General features: G+C 44.6%; 1 protein-coding gene across 1 annotated transcript in view; it reads left to right on the top strand.

Annotated features, from left to right (window-relative positions):
- SACS (sacsin molecular chaperone) overlaps positions 1-27,399 on the top strand; it is a 158,468-nt gene that overhangs the window by 113,570 nt on the left and 17,499 nt on the right. Inside the window, exons 6-8 of the mRNA XM_082248457.1 lie at positions 155-301; positions 11,949-13,431; positions 17,250-17,341. Coding sequence (XP_082104583.1) covers positions 155-301; positions 11,949-13,431; positions 17,250-17,341 — 1,722 coding nt within the window. The remainder of the gene's footprint in view (positions 1-154; positions 302-11,948; positions 13,432-17,249; positions 17,342-27,399) is intronic.

The following is a 27,399-nucleotide window of genomic DNA, read 5'->3' as shown; positions in this document are numbered from 1 at the left end:
GACTCAGGGGTTGGACATGTGCTGCTTTTAGTAGTGCCTTCTAGCAACATATCTTTCAGGAATAAAAGGGTCATGACCGAGTGACCACAATGTACCATTTTTGTGTGTCCTGAATACTCTTTTACTAACTCAGTGCATGTTTTTCTGTTTTTAGGACCTGCACTTTATGTATACAATAATGCAGTTTTCACCCTTGAAGACTGGCACGGAATTCAAGAAATTGCAAGAAGTAGAAAAAAAGATGACCCCCTGAAGGTTGGAAGGTTTGGAATCGGGTTCAACTCTGTGTACCATATAACAGGTGTGAAGCGTTGTCGGACAAATAATGGTTGGGTAACAAGATGACCTTTTTTTTTTTTTGGTTACATTACAGCTATGGTGGTGATACATATATCTGTCTAGCTCCTAAATACAAATGCAACTTTGCCAAAGTGTCATTGCTATGTTGACACGACCTCTTAAAAAAAAAAAAACATTCCAACACACCAGCTATGGTTCATTCCAAAATGTCTTGGGCTTGACCCTCCGCTCAGTGCACCCTGCCCTCCCTTTCCCTACTCCCTTCCCTACTCCTCTACCTGTGCAGTTAGTCTACACCCTCTATAACAAGGTGTTATCTCCTTTTTCTTACTTTATCTATCTTCTGCTTCCTCTTTCCTTCTACTAACATCACTCTTTCCCACCTTTCTTTTTTTCTTCAGCAATTTTCTGAGATGCTTATCTGTTTATTGCCGGTCCATACCTTTAACTACCTCACTACTGGGCACTTTCATACCCTTCCTGCCCAGGCCAATTTTCAGCTTTCAGTGATTTCACACTTTGAATGATAATTGAATGATATCTACTCAGTCATGCAACACTGTACCCGTATGACATTTAAAATTTTTTTTTTTTTGATCCTGCAGGGAGAACTCACCTGTCAGTACCAGGGCCCCCCATCCTGTCGATCCCGTCCAGGAGGCTGGTGGGTCCCCTCGGGGGCTCCCGGAAGCTCCACAGGCCGTGTGGGCCACCATTTCCTTGTAGCCCATGTGCTGCATAGGATCAGCGGCCATGTTTCTGTAGCCCGGCGGCAATTTTGCAGTGTATCCCCATTAAAAAATCAATGTGCCATGTTTTGGAGTCCCTAGAGGCGTTTTTTAGGTGGTGGAGCCCCTCCCTATTCCCTAGTGCTGACACTCAGGTTTTTTTCTTCTGATCAAGATTGCTGCAGACACCTGGGTCTTCCTGGTGCATCTCTGGTGCGGGTGGTGAGTTTGGGGGGGTCTCTCTTTCTCTTCTGAGGGTCTTCAGTGCTTTGTGCCTGACCTCTTGGGGGCGCTTTAGCGTGGTGGGACGTTCCTAAAACACGTTTCCCCACCTGACCCCTCTCGGAGGCTGCTGGGCCCTCCAGATCCCAGCCATCCATAGATGCACTGCCTGCGGTCCTGGAATCTTTTGTGTCCTGGGTGGAGGCGGCCTTTAAGGGGCAAAGTACCAATAAACCCCCCCCTCCGCCTACCCCTGCCTCAACTGATGGGTTCGATTCTGAATCTGATTCAGCCACCGCAGACTTGGGTCTCCCTGCCAGGTCTACTGCCTCGCGCCCTGTCTCCTGTGATAGTGAGGATGACACCTCTCCCTCTGCCACTGCGAAAGAAAAGGTGCTGGTGGACGCACTAGTTGTATCTGTGCGTGAGACCCTAAAACTGGAGGACGCAGCTGCAACTGCGGCGCAGGTTAAGTTTGGCACTCACAAGCCATCCAGAGCGGCAAAGGTTTCCCCTTTCCCGTGTATTTTGACAACATGGTAAAAAAAGAGTGGGACCGCCCAAAGCGTCCCCCTGGGGTGCCTAAGTGGATTGCTAGACACTACCCCTTTAAGGAGTCCTTTATAAAGAAATGGACTGTGCCACCTACGGTGGACCCTCTGGTCTCCAGACTGAATAAAGCTACCATGATTCCAGTGGAGGATTCCCCTTCCTTTAAGGTTCCGGCGGATAGAAAGGCGGAGTCTGTGGCCCGCAATATGTACTCCCTGGCAGGGTCTGCACTCAGACCAGTGTTTACTATTGCCCTTGTGTCACAAACCTTGACTGAATGGGCTAAGTTACTATGCCGTGACCTGGAGGGGGAACATCTCCCCCCTGCCTTTGCGGAACTGGCAGACCAGTTGATTCAGGTGCTGCAATTTTTTTTTTCTATGCCTCGCTGGATGGGGCTCCACTATTGGTGCGACTGTCGGTGTCAGCAGTGGTCTCTTGGCGTATACTTTGGCTAAAATGTTGGTCTGCGGATCAGACCTCTAAGAAGGCCCTTTCAAGGTGATCGCCTGTTTGGCGCTACCCTTGATGACATTATCAAAGATCCTTCAGGGGGGTAAGAGTACCTTTTCTTCCACAGGCTAACAAGGGTAAGGACCCTCGTTGTAGACAGGGTCCCTCCTTTTCACCGCAAAAAAAGTTTCTTTTGTCCCTCAAGGTCAAGTGATAAGGGATCAAAGGCCTTCCAGGCCCCCTCGGATGGCTCCAAGTGACCCTGGTCTGGCAAACAGAAACTGGTTTTCTCCAGACCTGCGGATAAGACCCCTTTGGCCTGAAGGCGTGCCCTCATCCGTATCTGGGGTAGGGGGACGCCTTTGCCGATTCCCGGACCTGTGGCTATCCCGGATACAAGACAAGTGGGTTCTCGAGGTCATACGGTCGGGTTACAAAATCGAGTTTCAATCCGTCCCTGCGGTAAGGTTCTTCGCTTCCGATGTGCGACTTTCCCCGGATCAATTACAGGCTCTCCTGCTGTAGAGGACCTGTTACAACAAGGAGTAATAGTTCTGGTTTCCGAATTTGGAACGTATTCAGAATTTTTACTCAAATCTGTTTACGGTCCCCAAGAAAGAACGCAAGGTGCGTCCAATTCTGGACCTAAAAGCACTGAATTGCTTCGTGCGAGTTCCCTATATGTGCAGGACATCAACAGTTTCTGTGTTTTGCGGTGGGAGAGGATCACTATCAGTTTGTGGCATTACACTTTGGGCTCGCCTCTGCTCCTCGGGTCTTCACAAAGGTCTTGGCTCTGGTCCTGGCGTTGTTACGCCAGCGGGGAATATTGGTCCTGGGTTACCTGGACGATCTGCTCTTCCGTGCAGAGTCTCCCACGGCGCTGGTGACAAAAGTGGAGGTCACCATGAGAACTCTGAAGGAGATTGACTGACTGGATTCTGAACCTTCAGAAGTCAACCCTGGTCCCTTCCATGAGACTGGTTTATCTGGGCCTGACTTTGGACTCGTCCGCAGCCAGGGTGTTTCTTCCTCCGGACAAACTCCAAAAACTCCAGACTGCGATTCAGCTATTGCTGTCCAGCAAATGGTCATCGCTTTGGACTTGTATGAGAGTTCTGGGACTGGTGGTGTCATCCTTTGAGGCGGTCTCTTTCACTCAGTTCCACACGAGAATCCTCCAGAAGGAAATCCTTCTCAAATGGAACAAAGATCCAAATTCCCTGGACAACCAGATCCAGCTGAGCCAGGTGACCAGGGGATCCCTGATATGGTGGCTTCGGTCCTCGGCGCTCAAACAAGGAAAATCCTTCCTCCCCCTATGTTGAACAGTTGTCACCACAAATGCCAGTCTGTCCAGGTGGGGAGGTGTTCTCTGCAAGCTTTCTGCTCAAGGACTCTTGTCCCTGGAAAAATTCAGGTTATCGCTCAATGTTCTGGAGCTGAGAGCGATCAGATGGAGGAGTACCTCCATCGGATGGAGTACCTTCAGGGCTGTCCAGGATGCATTCAATCGGACAATGCAACGGCCGTGGCTTATATCAATCACCAAGGGGGCACCAGAAGTGTCCTTGCGGCCTTGGAGGTGGCAGGCATCCTTCGATGGGTGGAACGCTTTGTTCCGGCTCTCTCCACTGTTCACATTCCAGGAGTGGAAAATTGGCAGGCTGATTACCTCAGTCGACAGACTTTGGATCAAGGGGAATGTTCTCTCCATCCGGAGGTGTTCCAGCAGTAATGCCTTCATTGGAGCACCCTGGAAGTAGATCTGTTGGCATCTCGGATCAACAGGAAAGTGCAGAGGTTTGTGGCCCGCTCTCGGGACCCGGCGGTACTCCTGACGCCTGTAAATGCACCTAAACTTATATAAAAGCTTTAGACACTTTTACAAGCGTTCTGGCTTTTTTCTGCCAAAACACTGCTGCCAGGAGGAAAGGCTTTTAAGAGTTTGGTAAATGTCCAATCTGCATTAAGCTTAATGGTTCCAGTGACAATGGGTTCACCAGAGTAGAGTAGGGGATTGCTAAAACCCCTGTCACCATTTTGTTGTTGTCAGAGATGTACCGAACTGTTCGCCGGCGGACAGTTCCCGGCGAACATCGCTTGTTCGCGTCCGCCGCTGCGGGCGAACATATGCGATGTTCGGTCCACCCCCTATAATACATCATTGAGGCAAACTTTGACCCTGAACCTCACAGTCAGCAGACACATTCCAGCCAATCAGCATACCTCCCTCCCACACCCTCCAACCTCCTATAAATAACCAAGGGCAGCATCCATCTTAGATCAATCTGAAGCAGTGTGTAGTGAGAGCAGGGAGAGTGCTGCTGTTGCTGCTGCTGTTAATAGCTAGGGACAGTTGTTAGTCAGTGTTCCCGGTCTTGTTAATCAGTGTTCTTGGTCCACTCCTGCTGTAAGGACAGCATCCTGACAGCACCCCAAAAAGCCCTTTTTAGGGCTCGTATTTGAGTAATTTTTTATATATATATAATATATCTCTATTGTGCACTGCAGTTGCCTGCCCGCTGTGTGTGAGAGGCCACAGACCCACCACAGACTGTACTGTGTGCACACCACACTCATTTTGGGTGGCACAGGCACAGTACCTTGCAGTTTAAAAAATATTTTTTTTCCTCTGTCATAATTGCAGTGAGTGTCAGGTCCACAGAGTGTACTGTACCCACTGCAGTGCCCACCACTGATATTTATACGGTGGCACAGCAGCTTGTTGCAAATTTAAAAAAAAAATTATTTTTTATAATTGCAGTTGCCTTGGCTGCCAGTGACTGTCAGGTCCACAGAGTGTACTGTGCCCACTGCAGTGCCACTGCCCACCACTGATATATACGGTGGCACAGCAGCTTGCAAATTAAAAATATATATATTTTTTTATAATTGCAGTTGCCTGGGCTGCCAGTGACTGTCAGGTCCACAGAGTGTACTGTGCCCACTGCAGTGCCACTGCCCACCACTGATGTATACGGTGGCACAGCAGCTTGCAAATTAAAAATATATATATTTTTTTATAATTGCAGTTGCCTGGGCTGCCAGTGACTGTCAGGTCCACAGAGTGTACTGTGCCCACTGCAGTGCCACTGCCCACCACTGATGTATACGGTGGCACAGCAGCTTGCAAATTAAAAATATATATATTTTTTTATAATTGCAGTTGCCTGGGCTGCCAGTGACTGTCAGGTCCACAGAGTGTACTGTACCCACTGCCCAACACTCCTATAGGGTGGCACAGCACCTTGCACTCATAGTACCACAAATCTAAAAAAAAAATGACAGGCAGAGGCAGGCCACCCCGCAAGGGCCGTCGTGGTCGTGGTGCTGTGATTTCCTTTGGCCCTAGAATAATGCCCAGTGTTCAGAAGCCACAGACCCTGAACTCAAAAAATTCTGAGGACATAGTTGACTGGCTTACACAGGACACCCAATCTTCTACAGCTTCCGCTCTGAACCTTAATGCACCATCCTCCTCTAGCTCAGCTTCGGGCACCTCTCAATTTACCACTCGCCCGTCCGCCGGCACCACCACCAACACTAGCACCACAGCCGCTTCACTTGATCTGTCAGAGGAGTTATTTACACATCAGTTGGAAGAAATAAGTGATGCGCAACCATTAGTGCCAGAGGATGTAGATAATGGGGATATGTCTCAGTCAGGCAGCATTATACACATGGACGTACATTGTGATGATGATGATGTTGTACCTGCTGATGCTGCCTTTGCTGAGTTGTCAAGTGAAGCGGCTGATGATGACGATGTGTCCGTGGATGTCACCTGGGTGCCTGCTCGAAGAGCAGAAGAAGAGGGGGAAAGTTCAGATGGGGAGACAGAGAGGAGGAGGAGACGAGTTGGAAGCAGGGGGAGGTCATCGCAAGGAGCTAGTGGCACAGTCAGATAGCATGTAGATTCGGCACCCGGGGTCAGCCAGACAGCACGCCAATCAACGCAAGCTGTTGCCACCACCAGAATGCCGTCATTGCAAAGCTCAGCAGTTTGGCATTTTTTTTGTGTGTCTGCCTCTGATATCAGCGATGCCATTTGTAACCTGTGCCAAAAGAAACTGAGTCGTGGGAAGTCCAACACCCACCTAGGTACAACTGCTTTGCGAAGGCACATGATCTCACATCACAAACGCATATGTTATCAACACATGAGTAAAAGCAGCACACAAACTGAAAGCCACCATCCTCCTCCTGGTCCAGCATCTTCAGCCATGTCAACCACTGCTGTCCTCCTTGCCCCCTATCAACAACCCGCCCCTCCGCCTCTCACCTTCAGCAGTTCCTGCTCATCTGCCCACAGTCAGGTGTCTGTCAAGGAAATGTTTGAACGTAAGAAGCCAATCTCACAGAGTCACCCCCTTGCCCGGCGTCTGACAGCTGGCTTGTCGGAACTCTTAGCCCGCCAGCTTTTACCATACAAGCTGGTGGAGTCTGAGGCCTTCAAAAAAATTTGTCGCTATTGGGACACCGCAGTGGAAGGTACCCGACCGAAATTATTTTTCACAAAAGGCAATCCCCAACCTGTACTCTATTGTGGAAAATGAAGTCATGTCATGTCTGGCACACAGTGTTGGGGCAAGGGTCCATCTGACCACTGATAGCTGGTCTGCAAAGCACGGTCAGGGCAGGTATATCACTTATACTGCGCATTGGGTAAACCTGCTGGCGGCTGCCAAGCATGGAATGCGTGGCTCTGCTGCAGAGGAGTTGGTGACACCGCCACGACTTGCAGGCAGGCCTGCTGCCACCTCCTCTACTCCTCCTACTCCATCCTCTTTGCTAACCTCCTCGGCTGAGTCCTCTTCTGCTGTTGCGTCTTGCTCCACACCAACTGCACCCCCCCCCAGCTCCCCAGGGGCTATTCCACATGCCGGATACGACAGTGTCACGCTGTCTTGGGGTTGACTTGCCTGAAAGCAGAGAGTCACACCGGACCAGCACTACTGTCCGACCTGAACGCACAGGTGGATCAGTGGCTGACCCCGCACCAACTGGAGATCGGCAAAGTGGTGTGTGACAACGGAAGCAATTTGTTGGCGGCATTGAATTTGGGCAAGTTGACACATGTGCTGTGCATGGCACATGTGTTAAATCTGATTGTATAACGCTTTGTGCAGAAGTACCCAGGCTTACAGGACGTCCTCAAGCAGGCCAGGAAGGTGTGTGGCCATTTCAGGCGTTCCTACACGGCCATGGCGCACTTTTCAGATATTCAGTGGCGAAACAACATGCCAGTGAGGCGCTTGATTTGCGACAGCCCGACACGTTGGAATTCAACACTGCTAATGTTCGACCGCCTGCTCCAACAAGAAAAAGCGGTCAACGAGTATTTGAATGACGGGGGTGCTAGGACAGCCTCTGCGGAGCTGGGTATTTTTTTGCCACGTTACTGGACGCTCATGTGCAATGCCTGTAGGCTCATGCGTCCTTTTGAGGAGGTTACAAAGCTAGTCAGTTGCACCGAAGGCACCATCAGCGACATCATCCCATATGTTTTCTTCCTGGAGCGTGCCCTGCGAAGAGTGCTGGATCAGGCCGTAGATGAGCGTGAAGAGGAAGAGTTCTGGTCACCATCACCACCAGAAACAGCCTTACCATTGCTTGCTGGACCTGCGGCAACACTTGAAGAGGAGTCTGAGGAAGAGGAGTCAGAGGAGGAATGTGGCTTTGAGGAGGAGGAACACCAACCACAGCAGGCATCCCAGGGTGCTCGTTGTCACCTATCTGGTACCCGTGGTGTTGTACGTGGCTGGGGGGAAGAACACACCTTCAAAGACATCAGTGAGGACGAGGAATTGGACATGAGTAGCTCGGCATCCAACCTTGTGCAAATGGGGTCTTTCATGCTGTCATGCCTGTTGAGGGACCCTCGTATAAAAAGGCTGAAGGCGAACGACCTGTACTGGGTGGCCACGCTACTAGACCCCCGGTATAAGCAGAAAGTGTCTGATATGTTACCGAATTACCGGCAGTCGCAAAGGATGCAGCAGCTACAAAATAAGTTGAAAAGTATGCTTTACACAGCGTATAAGGGTGATGTCACAGCACAACGGGAATCCAACAGGGGAAGAGGTGAAAGTAATCCTCCTCCTACCACAACCACGCCAGCAAGGACAGGACACTTTACAGACATCTTGTTGATGGAGGACATGCAGAGCTTTTTTAGTCATACGCATCGCCACAGCCCTTCGGGGTCCACCCTCAGAGAACGACTCGACCGACAGGTAGCGGACTACCTTGCCTTAACTGCAGATATCGACACTCTGAGGAGCGATGAACCCCTTGACTACTGGGTGTGCAGGCTTGACCTGTGGCCTGAGCTATCCCAATTTGCCATTGAACTTCTGGCCTGCCCCGCTTCAAGTGTCCTGTCAGAAAGGACCTTCAGCGCAGCAGGAGGTATTGTCACTGAGAAGAGAAGTCGCCTAGGTCAAAAAAGTCTAGATTACCTCACCTTTATTAAGATGAATGAGGCATGGATCCCGAAGGGACTGACAGTGGGGGATGCATTTGACTAAAAAAGGCCTGATGAGATGCCTTGGGCTAAAAATGGTCCACACGCTGCTGTATTTAATCTCTGCATGCCGGATGACTTGCGTGACGTCTCCGCCACCAACTACGGTTCAAGCCGCAATGTTTTAGTGCACTTTCTGCCTTGAAAACCTAATTTTTTCAGGCCACTGCTACAGCAGCGGCTGCAACAATACCTACTTTTTCATGCATGTGTACATGCCTAATTTTTCTGGCCTCTGGTGCTACACTGTGGCTGCAAAAAAACAAAAAAAAGGCACATACATGTGTCAATTCCCCTTCGTGATCGTTACCTTGTTGTGGTGAAGGGGCTTGCGTATCACAATGAAGCGATCACCTCTAGGAGTGTGTTGGCACACCCCAGATGATAAGGTCGTTGCTTCATTGTGAACAGACCAAAAGCGATCCGCGGGATAATTTTTCATAGAAAAAACATTAATTTTCTTTAATTTAAAAAAAAGAGGACAGCCTCTGTGGAGCTGGGTATTTTTTGGCCGCGTTACTGAAGGCTCATGCACAATGGCTGTAGGCTCATGCGTACTTTTGCGGAGGTGACAAACCTGGTCAGTCAAACCCAAGGCAACATCATCGACCTCATTCCATATGCATTTTTTCTGGACCGTGCCCTGCGAAGAGTATTGGATCAGGCCGTAGATGAGCATTAAGAGGAAGAGTTGTGGTCCCCATCACCACCAGAAGCAGCCTTGTCGTTGTCGATTGCTGGACCTGTGGCAACGCAGAGAGAGGAGTCTGAGGAAGAGAAGTCTGAGGAGGAAGGTGGCTTTGAGGAGGTGGAAGACCAACCACAGCAGGCGTCCCAGGGGGCTTGTTGTCACCTTTCGGGGACCCTTGGTGTTGTACGTGGCTGGGTGGAGGAAGAGACCTTCAATGATGTCAGTGAGGACAAGGAACGGGACATGGCTAGCTTGGTATCCAACCTTGTGCAAATGGGGAGTTTGCGGTTGTGCAAATGGACGGACTGACTGACTGACTGTTAAACGGGAAGTTTGGTCTGTCGGAGTTTGGTCTGTCACTGTGAAGCGGGCGTAACCCTTACACTACTTGATCGATACAACATCATACCTGATCGTATTCACACACTGGTTGTTTTAAAGCATGTTATTCCAAACAATTTAGGAATGTTAGGTGATTTATGCCCTTTATGGATTAAAACCCGACTCTGCGTCAACTACGTAATTTTCCATGGGAGTTTTGCCATGGATCCCCCTCCGGCATGCCACAGTCCAGGTGTTAGTCCCCTTGAAACAACTTTTCCATCACTATTGTGGCCAGAAAGAGTCCCTGTGGGTTTTAAAATTCGCCTGCCTATTGAAGTCTATGGCGGTTCGCCCGGTTCGCGAACATTTGCCGATGTTCGCCGTTCGCAAAACGGCAAATTTTAGGTTCGCGACATCACTATTGTCAGTGTCCCTGTTTTGATATTTTTGCTTACATCCTTTCTGGTAAAACAATTGTCACTAAGCAAGATCCCAAAATCATCTATAGTTGATTCCTATTTCTATTGCCTCTAAACGTGGCAGAATATGTAGGGAATACTAAACTGCTTTTCATTTTTTTGTGTGGGGCACAGTGCAAGTTTGTCAGTAATGATGGGTTGTTGTAAATTAGGAATAGGAATGTGAGAAAAATATAGAGAAAAAAACTTTAGAGTGAATAGTAAATACAACTCTATATTATGAGAAAGAGCTAGAGAAGGTAGGAGTACTAGAAAAGATATAACAGAGGAATTACAGTATCTCACAAAAGTGAGTACACCCCTCACATTTATGTAAATATTTTATTATATCTTTTCCTGTGACAACACTGAAGAAATGACACTTTACTACAATGTAAAGTAGTGAGTGTACAGCTTGTACAACAGTGTATATTTGCTGCCCCCTCTAAATAACTCCACACACAGCCATTAATGTCTAAACCGCTGGCAACAAAAGTGAGTACACCCTTAAGTGAAAATGTCCAAATTGGGCTCAAAGTGTCAATATTTTGTGTGGCCACCATTATTTTCCAGAACTGCCCTAACCTTCTTAGGCATGGAGTTCACCAGAGCTTCACAGGTTGCCACTGGAGTCCTCTTCCACTCCTCCATGACGACATCACGGAGCTGGTGGATGTTAGAGACTTTGTGCTACTCCACCTTCTGTTTTAGAATGCCCCACAGATGCTCAATAGAGTTTAGGTCTGGAGACATGCTTGGCCAGTCCATCACCTTTGCCCTCAGCTTCTTTATCAAGGCAGTGGTCGTCTTGGAGGTGTGTTTTATGCAGTGTGCGGCATATGGTCTAAGCACTGACAGTCTGACCCCCCACCCCTTCAACCTCTGCAGCAATGCTTGCAGCACTCATATGTCTATTTCCCAAAGACAACCTTTGGATATAACGCTGAGCACGTGCACTCAACTTCTTTCGTGGAGTGGAGCCTGTCCTGTTAAGCCACTATATGGTCTTGGCCACCATGCTGCAGCTCAGTTTCAGGGTCTTGGCAATCTTTCTATAGCCTAGGCCATCTTTATGTAGAGCAACAATTCTATTTTTCATATCCTAAGAGAGTTCTTTGCCATGAGGTGCCATGTTGAACTTCCAGTGACCAGTATGAGAGAGTGAGAGCGATAACACCAAATTTAACACACCTGCTCCCCATTCACTCCTGAGACCTTGTAATACTAACAAGTCGCATGACCCTGGGGAGGGAAAATGACTAATTGGGCCCAATTTTGACATTTTCACTTAGTGGTGTACTCACTTTTGTTGCCAGCTGTTTAGACATTAATGGCTGTGTGTTGAGTTATTTTGAGGGGACAGCAAATTGACACTGTTATACAAGCTGTACATTCACATTTACAAAAATGTGAGGGGGGTATTACATTTGTGAGATACTGTAAGTATTATGTACACCCATTCAAATAATATAATGGGAAGATAAATGAAACGTTTTTGTAAAGTTATATTTTAATATCTAGAGGGTGAGATGCACAGAGAATTAGTGCATCAAATATACACATTTCTTTTTAATTACCCATAGATTTGAGATTGATCACATATTTGCTTCTGTTTTTGAACTGCTAAAAAAATAGCTTTTTGTTGCTAATCTGAAGATGCATAAAGATTTGTTTCTATTTTTCATTTGCAGATGTTCCCAGTATTTTTAGTGGAGAACAAATTGGGATTCTGGATCCACACCAGGTACTCTTTGGACGCCATGAGTCAGGCCAGTGTTGGAACATTAAAGAGGACAGTAAAGAAATAAGTGAACTGGAGGACCAATTTGCTCCATTTGTTAACATATTCGGAAGCACTAAAGAAACCTTTGCAGAAGGTTGTTTCCAAGGAACCTTCTTCAGATTTCCTCTTCGCGTTCAACCCTCTTTGCTAAGTAGCAATTTGTACAATAAAGAAAAGGTTCTAGAACTCTATGAATCCTTCAGAGCTGATGCAGACACTGTTCTTCTGTTTTTAAAGAATGTCCAAAAAGTGTCTCTTCACATAAGAGAGGCAGATGGTTCTGAAAAGCTAATTTTCCGAGTTACAGCTAGCGAGAACAAGCTTCTGAAACATGATAGACCCAACTCTATTAAGATTCTTGGGTCATCAATCGATGGCTACTGCAAAGGTGTGCCAAGCAATAGTATAACTTGTGTTACTTATCATGTAAATATTGTTGTTGAGGATGAAAGTGTCAAGGAAACACAAACTTCCTCGTGGTTGGTATGCAACAGTGTTGGAGGCCGGGGAATATGCAATGAATTAGATTGTCTTGCTGATGACCTCAAATTTGTTCCTGCTATTGGAATTGCCATGCCTTTATGGAGCAATGGTGAGGAAAAGGGAGCTGAGTCACAGTTTGTTGGAAGGGCCTTTTGCTTTCTTCCTTTACCTCCTGGAGATGAAAGTAAGACAGGTCTTCCAGTTCACATCAGTGGTTTCTTTGGCTTAACAGACAACCGTAGGAGTATCAAATGGAGAGAACTGGACCAATGGCGGGATCCTGCTGCGCTTTGGAATGAACTTCTTGTCAAGAATGTTGTCCCAAAAGCATATGCCACTCTCATCTTAGAAGCCATTAAGAGAATGGCGACTGAAGAGAATCCAGACTTCCCTTTGGCTGCTGAAAGTATCTACAGAGTGTGGCCAGAGGTGGACAAAATTAAGACACACTGGAAACCCATTGTAGAACCTCTAATGAAGATGTTATTCCAGAATGCAGTGATTTTCTCCACCAAAAAGTGCTGGCTAAAAGAATGTGATGTCAACTTCATTGAGATAGATGAAAGCAAAGAGTACACAAAAACCATCCTGAACTACCTCCAGAACTCAGGGACTCACATTGCCAAGGTACCGGCAAATGTTGCTGCTGCATTCCAGATCCCATTAAATAATTCTAAGCCAGTGAAGAAGGTCACCCCAGCTCTTGTCCGTCAGGTGTTGCGGAAATGTGCACATAAGGGACCTAAACATGAGAAGCTTCACCTACTTGAGTTCATACTCAGTGATGAGAACTACAGTGAACTTATAGGATTAGAAATGCTTCCTCTGCAAAATGGGAATTTTATTTCTTTCTCTTCATCTGTATCTGATAAGGATGTTGCTTACATCACCTCCGAGGAGTTCCCCAGGTATAATTGTGATATTAGCACTTTTTTGTTATTGAATTGTGTGTTTTGTTTTTTGTTTTTTTTTAAGTTAAAATGTTATTGTGTACTTCAGCAAGAAAGTAAGAGTCGGTTCACACTGGGGCGGCACGACTCTGTACTACTTCGGGGGCGACTTGTGCATTCCCATGCACCACGACTTCGGAGCGACTTGCATGGACTTCACATAATGGAAGTCTATGCAAGTCGCTCCGAGGTCGCCCCGAAGTAGTACCGGACCCTTTTTCTAAGTCGGAGCGACTTGTGTCGCTCCTATTAGAACGGGTCCTGTAGCAGTCAATGGACCGCGAGGGAGCGCGACTTGTCAGGCTGACAAGTCGCGCTAGTGTGGACCGAGTCTAAATGTTAATACTTCAGCAAGAAAGAAAATATTAATACAGGACTTAATGGTGCATCCAATATCACAGTAATTGTAGAGCAGGATGAGTCGCAGCATATCTTAGGTACAAAAATGGCAAATGAAGATAAAGCATACCTGCCACGTAAAAAAGGGTGACATTTAGTTTAATTATTTTGTTCTGTGTACCTGTTCTTGTTTTGGTTCACTTTGTCACTTAACAAAAAAAAAAGTAGCTTATGAATTGCCTATGCAGGACCAAGCTGCCCTCAAGAGCTGCTTATACAAATCCTCTCCTCACCTCCCATACCACCCCGTCTTCCTCTGGGAGAAAGGATTACGTGCCCCATGTAAGCTCCCAATTGATGCCAGACAGAACTCATGTAGGGCTGAAGAATCTCGCCAACGCGCGTTGTTTCAGCCTAGGACTAATCACCATGCACCAATGTTGTCAAAGGAGAGGAAGGGAAATCACATGAATATTGTACCTGGAAGTACAGGTATTTGCAATATACAGATGCATCTAGAAAAAAATAGAATATCCTCAAAAAGTTAATTTATTTCAGTAATTCAATTTTAAAAGTGAAACTCCTATATTATATAGATTCAATACACACAGAGTGATATATTTCAAGCATTTATTTCTTTTAATTTTGATTATCATGGCTTACAGCTAGTGAAAACCCAAAATTCACTATTTCAGAAAATTAGAATATTGTGAAAAAGTTAAATATTGTAGACTCATGGTGTCACACTCTAATCAGCTAATTAACTCAAAACACCTGTAAAGGTTCCCTGAGCCTTTAAATGGTCTCTCGGTCTGATTCAGTAGATTACAGAATCATGGGGAAGACTGCTGACTTGACAGTTGTCCAAAAGACAGTCATTGACACCCTACACAAGGAAGGTATGTCCCAAAAAGTCATTAGTAAAGAAGCTGGTTACTCACAGAGTGCTATATCTAAGCATATTAATGGAAATGTGAGTGGAAGGAAAACGTTTGGTAGAAAAAGGTGCACAAACAGGGATAACCACAGCCTTGAGAGGATTGTGAAGCAAAGGCCATTCAAGAATTTGGGGGATATTCACAAGGAGTGGACTATGGCTGGTGTCAGTGCTTCAAGAGCCACCACACAGTGACGTATCCAGGACATGGGTTACAACTGTCGCATTCCTTGTGTCAAGCTATTCCTGAACCAGAGACAACATCTGAAGCGTCTTAACTGGGCTAAGGAGAAAAAGGACTGGATTGTTGCTCAGTGGTCCAAAGTCCTCTTTTTGGAATAAAGTAAATTTTGCATTTTGTTTATAAATCAAGGTCCCAAAGTCGGGAGGAAGAGTGGAGAGGCACAGAATCCACGTTGCATGAGGTCCAGTGTGAATTTTCCACACTGTTAAAAGTACCAATACCTGGTTTATTGATCATGGTATCACTTTGCTTGATTGGACAGCAAGCTCAACTGACCTAAACCCCATAGATAATCTGTGGAGTATTGTCAAGAGGAAAATGAGAGACACCAGACCCAACAATGCAAACGAACTGAAGGCCACTATCAAAGCGACCTGGGCATCCATAAAACCTCAGCAGTGCCACAGGCTGATTGCCTCCATGCCACGCATTGATGCAGTAATTCATGCAAAAGGTGCCCCAGACAAGTATTGAGTGCATACTATACTGTACACGGACATACTTTTCAGTAAGCCAACATTTCTGCATAAAAAATCCTTTTTTTATCGGTCTTATGTAATATTCTAATTTTCTGAGATACTGAATTTTGAGTTTTTGCTATCTATAAGCCATAATCGTCAAATAAATGAATCTATGTAATATAGGTGTTTCACCTTTTGAATTTAATTACTAAAATAAATTAACTTTTTGATGATATTCTAATTTTTGAGATGCACCTGTATATATGACAACTGTTTTTTATTGTTTGTCTCAGTAATAATTTATGTTTTATTATTTTTGTTTCTCTGAATTTTTAATTTGTGTTTTAGAAAATCATGTGTGAGGAGTAGCCAGCATTTAGGTAAATGCCAGAGACATCTGCTTGGATCCTTCTGTGGTTTATTTCTATGTACCTTCAGTTATCAGATCTAGGATAGCAGTTGCTCTTAAACCTAAAGCAGAATTTTGAATTTCCCTTTGGGATTATGAAAGCATTCTGAATCTGAACTAAGCTGTATGTGAGCACCAAAAACTGAAAATGCCATTTAATTTTTAATGTTCAAAGCAAGCTTACCTATCCATCTGTATCTCCATGCTTTTTTTGTTGAACAATCACTTTGAAACACAACCCCCTAGCATTTCTAGCCATGGCTACCTTGGATAAGGAAGATGCTTCATGTAGCATTTGTAGTCTTCCTGGAATCCATCTACTTTTAGCTTTGGCATGCAGGTAGGGCTGAGAAAGCCCTTCCTCCCCTCCACTATTTGAAAACAAAAATAGTTGCCATTGAAGATTCCTGGGATGTATGACATCATTTTGGCCGGAGGCATGATGGCATGCTGATTGGCTACAGGGGGAGCCAATCAGTGGGTATGATGGACCCGATGTCTGCCGGCCACCCGTGATTGTTCCCGAGAGACACAGAATGGCTGTCTGTCTATGTAAACAAGGCAGATCACCGTTCTGACAGGAACACCGATATCTGTCTTCCCCCAGCCAGAACAACCCCCACACAGTTAGAAGGCACTCACAGGGAACACATTTAACCCTTTGATTGCCCCTCATGTTAACCCCTTCCTTGCCAGTGTCATTTGTACAGTAACAGTGCATATTTTTTTAGTACCGATTATTGTAATAATGTCACTGGTCCCCAAAAAAGTGTCAAAGTGTCAGGTGTCCGATTTGTCTGCTGCAATGTCACAGTCCCACTATAAGTCGCTGATCGCCGCCATTACTAGTAAAAAATAAACCCTAAAAAAATAATTCCATAAAAATATCCCATCGTTTGTAGACGCTATAACTTTTGCGCAAACCAATAAATATACGCTCATTAAGATTTTTTTACCAAAAATATTTAGCAGAATACATATTGGCCTAAATTTATAAAGAAATTAGATTTTTTACATTTTTTTTGGATGTGTTTTAAAGCAGAAAGTAAACAAATAAATATTCGTTTTTTTTTTTTTTTTTTTAAATTGTCACTCTTTTTTTTGTTTATAGCGCAAAAAATAAAAATCGCAGATGTGATCAAATACCACCAAAAGAAAGCTCTATTTGTGGGGAAAAAAAGAACATCAATTTTTTTGGGGTACAGCATCGCACGATCGCGCAATTGTCAGTTAAACTAACGCAGTGCCATATCGCAATTAAAATGGCATATGGTCATTAAGGGGGTAAAACCTTCCAGGGCTAAAGTGGTTAAGAAAGCACATATGCATCTCCAAAACAATACGTGAAATAATTTCATAATTTTCTTTTTCTTTTTTTCCGCTTAGGGCATTATTCCCTGGTCTAGAAGGAAGGCTTCTTTCTGAAGATTTAAAACCAGAAATTTTGACTGCTTTGAAGGAAGCAGCAATAAGTCGAGGTAATAGATTGTAAATTATTTTCTTTTGTTAAGATTCTCATATGAAGTATGATTAAAAATGTAATTTGTTTTTCGAAGTGAAACCAAACTGAAAAAAAAAAATGTTTGAGCACATACTACTCACTATACTATAAACAGTTAAAGTTAAAATCACTAGAAAAAGAGATAAATCAAATTAAGACTTAAAAAGTAAGCACTGCAGATTACGGAAAGGTAATTAAAAAAAAAAAAAAAAAATTCAAATATAATATGGCTTGTGTAACAATTATATACACTAAATTATTATTTTTTGCTATTTTTTTTTTTCTGATGAAAGTGGAGTTACACTCTAACCTTCCCCTCACCTGATTCCTGATATGTAAAGTGAACCTGTGCCCAGATCATGCAAATGATGCCCCTTGCACATGGGGCCATGAGCCCAGGAATGACAGGTGTATTACCCAGCCCCACTGCAGGCAGCTTGGCAAAGTCTTTGGCTGCTTCAGCTGGAATATGCTGTACCGTGTAAATGGCTCTGTGTGCAAGGAGCCTAAAGTATTTACATAATCTGAATATGCTGTAAAAGCATTTTAAAGAAGCCCTCATACATCTCTATATCTGTAAGCATTGGGGAGAAATACATTTTCAGAGTTATAGCATAGTTATTTTAAATCTCAGCTTTTTTTTTTAAAGGAGAGCTGAATCTTGTCAGCTTGCTAGCTTTGTAATGTAGACACACAGCGGGTGTTTCTAGGCACTCAGCATGTGACCCCCAAGCTTTTGGGGCACCATTTAGACAGCGGAGTGGCAGGGTGCTGGGCACTGTGCTGTGTGTCAGAGTAAAGTAAAAGTAAAGTAAAGAAAAAGAATGTTTCATGTTATAAAGTAATTGCCACCAATGCGGGGTGAGGGTGGTTAACTTTGTTTGCCACTGACTACCAATGATTGGGTGGTTAGTGTTCCCTGCCACTGACCACCATTGCCGGATAACTTTGGTAGTTAACTTTCACTGTCATCGATCACCAATGCAGGAGTGGGGGGGGGGGGGCAAATGGGAGGTTAAAAGTACTGACACCAGTCCTTGAGATTAGTATTGCATCCACTGACACCTACATTGGGGGTTATAATTATTGACACCAATGCGGTGGCTGTTTTACACCGACTCCCTCAATGTGCATTGCAATGCAGCAGAATTGAAATGTTTTGGCAGTGGGGGGGGGGGGTTGGAGTTTAATAGTACTGACACCAGTCCTGGAGATTATTATTGCATCCACTGACACCTATATTGGAGGTTATAATTATAGACACCAATGCTTGGGCTTTTGTACACCAACTTCCTCATTCGCACAGCCTCCATGACTAATCCCTGCAATTTGTGTAATATGTGTATTTTCCATGCTTGTCTGCGTTATCTACTAGCCATAAAGCAGGGTTTTCTTGAAATAATGCAGTTAGGAAAATACCGCAATATGGCCACTAGATGGAGCTGATGATAATGGGAAGTACACACATTAGACACATTGCAGGGTTATTTATGTTTATATTTTTTTTAAATAAATAGACTCCTTAATTTTTGCAGAAATATTTTATACCTATTCCTCAACCGCTAAGGTGCCCTGAATCCCAGTGTTCTCTAATATTCAAGTAGTGAAATTAGCCTTAGGTTTAGTATTTTCATTGCAAAGCACCAAATAATTCAAGGCTCTCGGGTTATCAGAGAAGAATATAGGCACCTTTGAATGCATTTCCATTTGTTATGTTACTATGAGCATTTACGTATGATTCTGACTAATTCACTTTAAGTACGTCTTTGTCATAATATGTATCCCTCAAATATCATGTTCTTAATAGTGTGATATTACATTGTAGCACAACAGCTTCTGTGGGGATATGCAGGTACAGTAAACTGTGATTGCAGAACTGGAGATCCATAGAATGCTGTAGTGTCTTTGCACTAGTATGTTTTTTCCTAACAGTGTGACAAATTATGGTTTTAAAATACTAAGTGTTTAACAGATGAATATTATTGAGAGGCAGCATGTACATTCTTATTTGATTAGTGTTACCTAGGATGGAAAAACGTGATACTGAAATTTGCACATAAGTATCACAATTCACCTAACTCTATCTTTGCTTCCAGATTTGTACTAATGGAATGTGATCTCAGGGAAGGTAATCATATTGACTCCCAGGTGGTGACCACTGGCACTCCGTAGAATACCACACTTCCTCTGAACAGTTGAGCAGCGCTCAGCCTGACTTGATTTTGTTCCGAGAGCGGGGCTGGAACACAGAGCTGTATGCTGTATGTAGCTGAGGCTACATACAGTTTATACAGCACTCCCAACTGCTGAAGCACAATATACGGCCAATACTGTATTACCAAACGTATTGGGACGCCTGCCTTTACATGCACATTAACTTTAATGGCATCCCAGTCTTAGTCTCTAGGGTTCAATATTGAGTTGGCCTACCCTTTGCAGCTATAACAGCTTCAACTCTTCTGGGAAGGCTGTCCACAAGGTTTAAGAGTGTGTCTATGGGAATGTTTGACCATTCTTCCAGAAGCGCATTTGTGAAGTCAAGCACTGATGTTCGAGAGAAGGTCTGGCTCGCAGTCTGCACTTTTATGCATCCCAAAGGCATCTGTCGGGTTGAGGTCTGGACTCTGTGCAGGCCAGTCAAGTTCCTCCACCCCAAACTCGCTCATCCACGTCTTTAAGGACCTTCCTTTGTGCACTGGTGCCCAGTCATGTTGGAACAAGAAGGGGCCATCTCCAAACTGTTCCCACAAAGTTTGGAGCATGAAATTGTCCAAAATGTCTTGGTATGCTGACGCCTTAAAAGTTCCCTTCACTGGAACGAAGGGTCCAAGTCCAGCCCTTGAAAAACAACCCCACACCATAATCCCCCTTCACCAAATTATATGGACTTGTGCACAAAGCCAAGTGCAGACTACGAGCCAGGCCTTCTCTCCAGCATCAGTGCCTGACCTCACAAATGCGCTTCTAGAAGAATGGTCAAACATTCCCATAGACACACTCCTAAACCTTATGGAAAGCCTTCCCAGAAAAGTTATAGCTGCAAAAGGTGGGCCAATTCAATATTGAACCCTACTGACTAAGACTGGGATGCCATTAAAGTTCATGTGTCTGTAAAGGCAGACGTCTCAATACTTTTGGTAATATAGTGTATGTGAGTATAGAGTACATCCACTGAACAGATGAAATGTAGCTCAAACAAGGGCCTTGATTGTTCATGGCTGAGTTTAAAGAAGTATCACTGTAATATAAAAAACCCATCGTACCCCCCAAGAGGTATATAGCACTTGGTCGGGTTCCAATCCACAATGTGGTTGCTGGCCAGGCAGCTGGCTCCCATCCCTCCCCGACCACTGTCTGACCATGCTGCTTACAAGGAGACAAACACATAATTAGGTGTGATTGCCCGAGCTTGCCTCTGGCATGCAGGCGTATGCTGGAGAAGAGTGCCATCATTCAGCACAGTAGGCAGAAGGATCTGCTCCATTCACAATGCTTTCTAGTCTTGCAGAGCAGGATGCCTCCACACATTCATGCTAGGTCAACATAGCATTGATGCACACAGCTCCCTGAGGGGGACTGCTGAGGGAAAGGGAAGACAGGCACCTTCAGGCGATTCCACAGACTGTTAAAGCAGTGGTGGCTGGGTTTGCAGCGGTCTGCATGAAGATAAGGCAATGGAGCAGAAGGGTGGCGTCCCAAGGGAATAATAACAGCCTATCTGAGCAAGGATCTCTGTGGTCCAGCTGGCTGCTGGTAAACACACTGCACTCACAATAATAGAGGATAAGTCAGCGCTGGTAAAGTTTGCGATCTATCAGCCAGCAGGTAGACCACTCTGACCTGCCAGTGCTGACTTAACCTATCATTGTGAATACAGTGTGTTACTAGCAGGCGCTTTGGTCAGATAAGCAACGTGTTCCCTCAGGGCAGCGCCTTCCGCTCTATTACCCTATCCTTATGTCGCCTACTGCTGTAATAGCCCATGGAGTGGTCTTGAGTTGCCTGTCTTCTCTATCCCTCAGCAGCTGCCCTGTCAGGAGTTGGGTGCATCAATGCCACCTTTACCTGCAGTAAGCGACAGGTTCTCTAGAGGGTGGGATTGCAACACAGAGAGCAATATGATCTTCCATTTTACTATTTTATTTTGCAAAGTGAGAAACTGGGAGAGGAGATCAGTGGCTTTAATGTTGGCTGTGACTCCCCCAAAGGAACATCCAGACTTCAGCCTGGAATCGGGTTAAGGCCAGCATAAACAGAAATAAAAATGGGCTTATAATGTACAATGAGGCCACAGGGAAATCATCAAGGTTTTTTCATCAAGGTTTTTACAGAGTATCCAGCCCTTATATTACCATATCTACAGTATACATTTAGCTTACAGTTGTAGGCTGTTCTGCAGCAATTCAGGTATGATTTAGGACCTCTGTGAGAATATCCAACTCATTTAGTAACATTTGAGTAAAATAGTTACATAATGGTACCTGTTTTCAACTGTATATTTTAACTGAACTAACCAGTGAATTTAGGATAACTTATGGTACAGAACATTTAACAGCTGATGCATGAATAGGTTGGATGTTGAAATATTTTTGTATTGTTTAGCATGGAACGGTGTAGCTAGTTGTTCTCTGCATGAATTTGTTCTACTGGTTGGTTGTTGAGCATGGAAACTGTTTACCTTACTAATTCTTTTGCAGTATATGCAATGCATAAAATCTACATTTTAAACTTAGTACTTCTTTTTTACTATAACTTAACCTGAATCCCAGACACCTCCCTGCCCCGTACATTTTTAGAAAAGTATACCTCATTTACCTAAAATCTGGGTTTCTTCAACATTGGTGGTAAGCAGTTTTTTCTGATGCGCAGATGCAAAAAGTTGCAAAGTTTTAAACTGAGAGACAAAATATAAACAATGAGGCGGGTATAAATGTAAAGGGCTAAGTTGCGCTAATATGTACTAAATCGACAGGTGATCATCAGATAAAGCACAATAATTGATAAATAGTCCACAATGATTTCAAAATATGTATCCAAATGACAGACACAGTCCAAATTCCAGAATTCCAGGGTCAGATGAATAAACCAGTGTTCATATAGTCTCCTTACCAGAAAGCGGAATAGAGTTCGCCCAAAAACTCAAATGAAGTAGATTCAACCAGCCTCCAATCGATATGCTCGAATATTCCTCTCATCAACAGGTGGTAATCATATATGGGAGAAAAATTGAAACTCCATAGCATAATACTGTTATATATTCATGGATCACCCTGAGAAGTGCACACCGTCACCAGAAGGCAGATAGTTAGAAGCACCAGCACCCTTGAGTCCCAAATGCTTACCAGATGGTAAATATTAAGTGGTATGTATGGAATACAAGTGACACACAAAGTCCTCTCCCGACACCACTGCCTCTTACCAGATTTCAGTAGGTTCAAGCCAAACAATCCGTCATGCGGTCCTCTGAGCCAGTAACTCTAAAAGGATCACTCCAAAACGGGATAAGGTTCACCCACAAACACAGATGGAATTGAGTCGACCAGCCTCAGATGAATGTGCTCAGGTTCGCCTCACATCAGTCAATGGTAATCGTATATGGGAAAAAGTAGACTCCATAGCATAATATTGTTAATGCTTAAAGGTCACCCTGAGAGGTACACACCATCACCAGAGTCAAATCCCCAAATAGAGCACCAACACCCTTATGCACTAAATGCTTACCAGATAAATAAAGCTTAAAGTGAAAAAAAGGGGGAAGAATGTGGCACACAGAGGACCTCTCCCAACACCACTGCCGCTTACCAGACTGCAATGGGTTAACAGCCACACTCTCCAAAAGCCGATCTTAGAGCAGGTGTCACCGGGAAGATCACTCCTGAACTAACTCGATCGTAACCCCAATGTAGTGTAATATGGAAGACAAAGGCACTACATAGTGCATTACCACCACACTTTATTAGAAAACAAATAGACAGCAACTTACAGAAATGTAGATAAATCACAGCGAGGATTAGGCAAGCCGCCGGCCGGTCGGCTCCTCCGCCCGTCCTATCCAATAGCGTCCGCACAAGCAGGTGACGTCAGCACGCCGCGACTGATGCACGTTTCGTCAAATGTGATGTTTTCAAGGTACGGGCAGCGCGCTGACGCCACTGCTTATGTACAGAAGATACACACCCCATGTGACCATCCCGAGCGGCCCAAACCGCCATATTGGATGTGGGAAAGACAGCGATATTGCCCAACATTAGAAAGGCCGCTGCCATACATGTCAAATCATATAAAAATTATTTTAAAAGAGAATCATATAGATAAGGAATCAATACCCCAATAGGCCAAAACTAGGGTGAATCTCTAAAACGAGTTTAAAAATTGAGTGGTATTAGTAGCGCCACCTGCTGGCAAACACAGATGACGCCTTTGATGTCAGTACTTTGGATTGTGTGGAAATTAGGCACCTGCACTATGGTGCCACACAGCCACCACAGTTGTAAACCAGGAACGAAATTTCGTTATAGCCATATAATCCAAATTAATTAAAATTATAAATATTAAACATGAATTAAACAACCACTCAAAAGTCTAATTGAACCACCTATAGATGAACACAGGTATTCATTAGACCAGATACTGCCAATAGGGTATCGACCACATCAAGTATGTACCCAATTGGCATGATACGCATATTGATGGTTAAAATTGAATTAAATACAAAGTTATACTAACATATGGGTTGTATTGATGAAAATGAGAAATATTATAAAATTAAATAAAAATAAAAATAAATTTAAAATATATAAACAAAGTGACCATCCCTTCTTAGATCTACCAATTATGTATGTCAACAAGGGACGGATCCCTTGAATCAGTCAAAACCCCATAGTCACTAGGCTGTGTCAATGAAGGCGTTGACATCTGTGTCAACATTGAGTCCATACGGCTTGTAAGTTCTGACCCTATGGATCCAGGACATCTCCATCTTGGAGATGCTCCGTACCAGAGGCTCACCCCTCCAATTGGGGGAAAATTTATCAATCCCCAAAAATAACATGTTTTTTGGATCTTTATTATGGGTTGTCAAAAAATGTTTCAAAACCGAATGCCTATCAAAGCCTTTGCGAATATTTGCAATGTGCTCATTGAGCCGAACATTTAAAGGGCGCTTGGTCAGCCCTATATATTGTAACACGCACGGGCACTGGAGCAAATAAACCACCCCATTGCTCGTGCAGGAAACAAAGGGGCTTATTTTGAAGGTTTTACCATTGCTGGTGGAAACAAATTCTTTGGTATTCCTTTATCTGATGCAATTCAGCCGACAAACCTGGCATCTATTGCATTTATAAAATCCCTTAAGTTGTTCCAAAAACGTTGGTTGTTTAACAGGAGGCTCGATAACATTTGGAGCAACCAGATCACGAAGGCTAGGTGTCACTTGATTTTGTTCCGAGAGCGGGGCTGGAACACAGAGCTGTATGCTGTATGTAGCTGAGGCTACATACAGTTTATACAGCACTCCCAACTGCTGAAGCACAATATACGGCCAATACTGTATTACCAAACGTATTGGGACGCCTGCCTTTACATGCACATTAACTTTAATGGCATCCCAGTCTTAGTCTCTAGGGTTCAATATTGAGTTGGCCTACCCTTTGCAGCTATAACAGCTTCAACTCTTCTGGGAAGGCTGTCCACAAGGTTTAAGAGTGTGTCTATGGGAATGTTTGACCATTCTTCCAGAAGCGCATTTGTGAAGTCAAGCACTGATGTTCGAGAGAAGGTCTGGCTCGCAGTCTGCACTTTTATTCATCCCAAAGGCATCTGTCGGGTTGAGGTCTGGACTCTGTGCAGGCCAGTCAAGTTCCTCCACCCCAAACTCGCTCATCCACGTCTTTAAGGACCTTCCTTTGTGCACTGGTGCCCAGTCATGTTGGAACAAGAAGGGGCCATCTCCAAACTGTTCCCACAAAGTTTGGAGCATGAAATTGTCCAAAATGTCTTGGTATGCTGACGCCTTAAAAGTTCCCTTCACTGGAACGAAGGGTCCAAGTCCAGCCCTTGAAAAACAACCCCACACCATAATCCCCCTTCACCAAATTATATGGACTTGTGCACAAAGCCAAGTGCAGACTACGAGCCAGGCCTTCTCTCCAGCATCAGTGCCTGACCTCACAAATGCGCTTCTAGAAGAATGGTCAAACATTCCCATAGACACACTCCTAAACCTTATGGAAAGCCTTCCCAGAAAAGTTATAGCTGCAAAAGGTGGGCCAATTCAATATTGAACCCTACTGACTAAGACTGGGATGCCATTAAAGTGGGGGAAAATTTATCAATCCCCAAAAATAACATGTTTTTTGGATCTTTATTATGGGTTGTCAAAAAATGTTTCAAAACCGAATGCCTATCAAAGCCTTTGCGAATATTTGCAATGTGCTCATTGAGCCGAACATTTAAAGGGCGCTTGGTCAGCCCTATATATTGTAACACGCACGGGCACTGGAGCAAATAAACCACCCCATTGCTCGTGCAGGAAACAAAGGGGCTTATTTTGAAGGTTTTACCATTGCTGGTGGAAACAAATTCTTTGGTATTCCTTTATCTGATGCAATTCAGCCGACAAACCTGGCATCTATTGCATTTATAAAATCCCTTAAGTTGTTCCAAAAACGTTGGTTGTTTAACAGGAGGCTCGATAACATTTGGAGCAACCAGATCACGAAGGCTAGGTGTCACTTTGAAAATGACACGCGGTTTTTCTACCAAAATATTCCTCAGGACAGGGTCATTTTGTAGGATGTGCCAGTGGCGCTGAATAATTTTTTTGATACCCATGTGTTGGTTGGAAAAGGTAGTGATGAAAGATGGACAAGCATTAACATCAGCACCTCCCTCCCGAGCACTAGGCCTCATCAGACTTGATTTGTCCAACCTACTGACCATCTCTAAGGACTCACTTAGAGAATCATGGTCATAGCCCTTCTCCAGGATCCTCTCAGTGAGGACCCATGCCTGGGCCAAAAATTCACCATGTTCCGAACAGTTGCGCCGTAGACGCATAAATTGCCCCTTGGGAACCGCTCTCAACCAGGACTCATGGTGGCAACTGTCAACTGGGATGTACGAGTTCCTGTCGGTAGCTTTGAAATGCGTCTTTGTAATAAACTTGTCATTTTGAATCGAAATTAACAGGTCCAAAAAGGTGATATTACTCTGGCTTATCTCATAATTTAAATGGATACCTCTAGTGTTATTATTCAAGGATTCCAAAAAGCCAACCAAGTCTGACTCTTGACCATCCCACAGGAGGAGGATGTCATCTATGTACCTGGCCCACAGCACCAACTGCGGTCTGCTGTGGCCATAGATGACATCCTCCTCCCATTGGGCCATGAACAAATTGGCCAAGGACGGGGCGTATTTAGCGCCCATTGCAACCCCGGTGTCCTGTCGGTAGAAAAGTCCACCGAACCAAAAGTAGTTATGCTTGGTTGCAAACGCTAGTAATTCAATAATAAATGAAATCTGTAAGCTTGGCAGGCCTGATTCCCTGTCTAAGTACATATTGACTGCACCCAGACCCAGCTCATGAGGAATGATTGTGTACAGTGACGACACATCTGCCGTCACCATCCACATACCATTAGTGGGGGTAAAATTGGAAAGGGTGTTGATGACCTGTCTGGTGTCCCGGATGTAAGAAGGCATCCTCTGCACCAGAGGCTGCAAATAAAAGTCGATATATTTCCCCACCCGGGACGTCACAGAGTCAATACCACTGACAATGGGACCCCCCAGGGGGAAGTCAGACTTTTATGGATCTTTGGTAAGTAATATATGACAGGGGTACGCGGACATTTCGGCACAAGAAAAGATCACAACAATACTCTCCAATTCACGTTTATAAAGGCCCTTTGGATCCTTTGATAGAACAGAATAGGTGGAGCCATTGTCTAGGATGCGATGCATCTCTCGCAGATAATCGCACCTGTCCAGAACAACTATGGCTCCGCCCTTATCCGCAGGTCTAATAAC

The sequence above is a fragment of the Pelophylax lessonae genome, assembly GCF_965119305.1.
Source record: "Pelophylax lessonae genome assembly, chromosome: 2".
NCBI lineage: Eukaryota > Metazoa > Chordata > Amphibia > Anura > Ranidae > Pelophylax > Pelophylax lessonae.
The sequence above is the reverse complement of the archived record's forward strand: the minus strand, read 5'-3'. Positions and strand labels throughout refer to the sequence as shown.